The sequence below is a fragment of the Propithecus coquereli genome, unplaced genomic scaffold (genome assembly GCF_000956105.1).
Source record: "Propithecus coquereli isolate 6110/MARCELLA unplaced genomic scaffold, Pcoq_1.0 Scaffold67, whole genome shotgun sequence".
Taxonomy (NCBI): domain Eukaryota; kingdom Metazoa; phylum Chordata; class Mammalia; order Primates; family Indriidae; genus Propithecus; species Propithecus coquereli.
Window position 1 is genome coordinate 3,070,521 of NW_012152729.1, and position 2,660 is coordinate 3,073,180.

At 44.5% G+C, this 2,660-nt stretch overlaps 1 protein-coding gene across 1 annotated transcript in view; it reads right to left on the bottom strand.

The window, feature by feature from the left end:
- TANGO6 (transport and golgi organization 6 homolog (Drosophila)) overlaps positions 1 to 2,660 on the bottom strand; it is a 185,331-nt gene that overhangs the window by 50,166 nt on the left and 132,505 nt on the right. The window contains exon 17 of the mRNA XM_012660470.1: positions 2,371 to 2,522. Coding sequence (XP_012515924.1) covers positions 2,371 to 2,522 — 152 coding nt within the window. The remainder of the gene's footprint in view (positions 1 to 2,370; positions 2,523 to 2,660) is intronic.

Consider the following 2,660-nt stretch of genomic DNA (forward strand, 5'->3'; position numbering starts at 1 on the left):
GGCCCACAATTTATTAATGACCATGAACACTGTTGGGATTGATGCTGCTGACACAGTCCAGGTCTCTAGAAGTGGGGCCGGGTCACTGGACAACAGGTTCACCAGGCGGGTCCCCCATAGCAGCAGCTCCTTGCCTCGATTTTAAGGCTGAAACATAAAGGAGGTCCCAGGGTCACAGACGGTGCTTCTCTTTCTGTTGGCACCCATGGGCGGCAAACAGCCTCCTCCCTATTTGCACTTCATTCCCAAAGGCTAAATAAGCAATGCTTGACGCTTGCTGTGAAGTCATAAAGTAACAAGGCCCTTCATAACGTGGCCATTGCCCGCCTCTCTTGCCTCAGCTCCTGCCACCAGCTAATGCCCACCCCACCCTTCACTCCAGCCGTTGGGATCTTCCTGTAGTTCCTCAAACACACTGGGCTGTCCCATAGCCTTTGCACAAGCTGCTCCCTCTGCTGCAATGCTCCCCTCTGCCTTCTCGGCCTACCTAATGTCTACTTGTTCTCCAGATTCAGTTCCAAGGGTCTCTTCCTCCAGGACATCTTTGTCAACACCCAAATATGCTCCCCTAGCACCTATCCCAATGGACTGTAATTGTAATTGTTGATTTCCGTTTCTTCCACCAGATTACCCATGCCCAGAAGGCAAGGTGGTATCTGATACAGTTTTATATTCCCAGCCCCTAACAAAGGGCCTGACATATTGCAGGTGCCAGAAAAATGACGCTTCTTAAATGCTACGAAATTGTTTTAGCTCAATCTTCTCAATCAACCAAACCAAAAAATTTCTCTAATACTTTGGATAGTAAATCAGACGCTGCCATCGTACTATAGTTTCCTTAAGAGAGAGAAAAGGAAGAGTCTAAGGATTTAAAAAGAAATATAGTCTCAGCATTTGGGTTCAGAGATCATGATATTTAGGTTCTGTTCAGGTTCATTAGTTTTAGAAAACGTATGGGTCCCATCAGTCTGAGCTGATCCACTTTGAGATCCGGGGGAAATTTTTCTGCAGTTCAAGAATGTTTAAGAAACATTTTATGTTTGTTATGTTATGTTTTATGTTTTTATGTATGCTATGTTTAAGAAATGTTTTTGTGATGCTGGCATAATTCTGAACATACTAATAACCATTGAGTTGTATCCCTTAAGTGGGATTATAGGTGTGAGCTATAATAATTGTATTATTATATGTGTTGGATTACGTGAATTATATCTCAGTAAAGCTGTTAACAAAAATAATCATACTTGGGTTCGGTTCGGATCACAGTCCAGCAGTTTGTTTTAGCTCATGGTTTATGGTTCGGTTTGGTTTAAGACATGTGAAGAGACCAAGAAAATACAGAAAAAAAAATGTGGGAACCATTTGAGTATATGGCCCAGAGAAGTTATACTGAGGCCCTCTGGTTGTTCATGCCTATAATCCCCGCACTTTGGGAGGCTTGAGGCCAGGAGTTTGAGACCAGCCTGGGCAACATAGCAAGACTCCATCTCTATAAAAAATTTAAAAGTTAGCTGATGTGGTGGTGCCCACCTGTAGTCTCAGCTACTTGGGAGCCTGAGGCAGGAGGGTCACTGCAAGGTTACAGTGAGCTGTGATTAGGTCACTCCACTCCAGTCTGGGTGACAGAGTGAGATCCTATCTCTTAAAAAAAAAAAAAAAGATATATACTGATATATTGATGGTGAAATAAATACAAGGCTACAAGGCAAAGGTAAATTTTAAGAGGCTAGAGAAAGATACTCAGAGAGGACAGCGGCAAGATGCACATTTCATTAAATCATAAACTCTGAAGCCAGGAGGAGCTTCCAGCCCAACATCTTGTATGGCTGTCACTTTGGCTGTCCACGCATCCTTCCGACTGTCATTTACGGAGTACCTACTATATACCAGATACTGGGTCTAGAGTGGCGACCAAAATCTTTTCTGGTAAACAGCACCGCCCCCTGAACACAGGGTGCCAGTGACCAAAGAGGGCCAATTAGAGTCTCTGCCTGAGAGTTTTCTGTGAATACAGAGATAAGACTCACATATGGCCCAGAGACCCAGGGTAAAGTTCTGTTCACCCTTCCTCAAGGATTCTCCAATTCTGTTAATTACATTGGCATCTTTATAATAAATCATCTTCTATTGCTTAAGGTAGGTTGAAATGACATCCTGTCATTTGCAGCTATGAAATTCTTACTAATATAACTTTCAAAACACATATGAGACCAATGAAGCCCAGGGAAGTCAAATGACTCCCTTGTCCTGTCTCGCAGGGAGGCAGTAGCAGATCTGGAAAAGGAACACAGGTCTCCCGACTCCCAGGCCCAAGCTGCGTCATAGGTCTAAGTGAAACAAGCTTTAGAGAAAGGAATCAACACACGGTACCTCATGAACCACGGAGCCCAGCAGGAAGTCCAGCCTCTGGCACAGTTCTCCCAGGTTGGCCAAGCTGCTGGCCCTGTGAGTGCTCTCGGGATCTCTCACTCCTCTCAGGAAGGTGTGGATCAAAGGTTCTCGGTACTTTGAGACCATGTCTCCTATAGAAAAAAAGAAAGAAATACAAATCTATTTTTTTTTTTTTGAGACAGCGTCTCACTCTCTTGCCTGGGGCGAGTGCCGTGGCGTCAGCCTAGCTCACAGCAACCTCAAACTCCTGGGCTCAAGCAATCCTACTG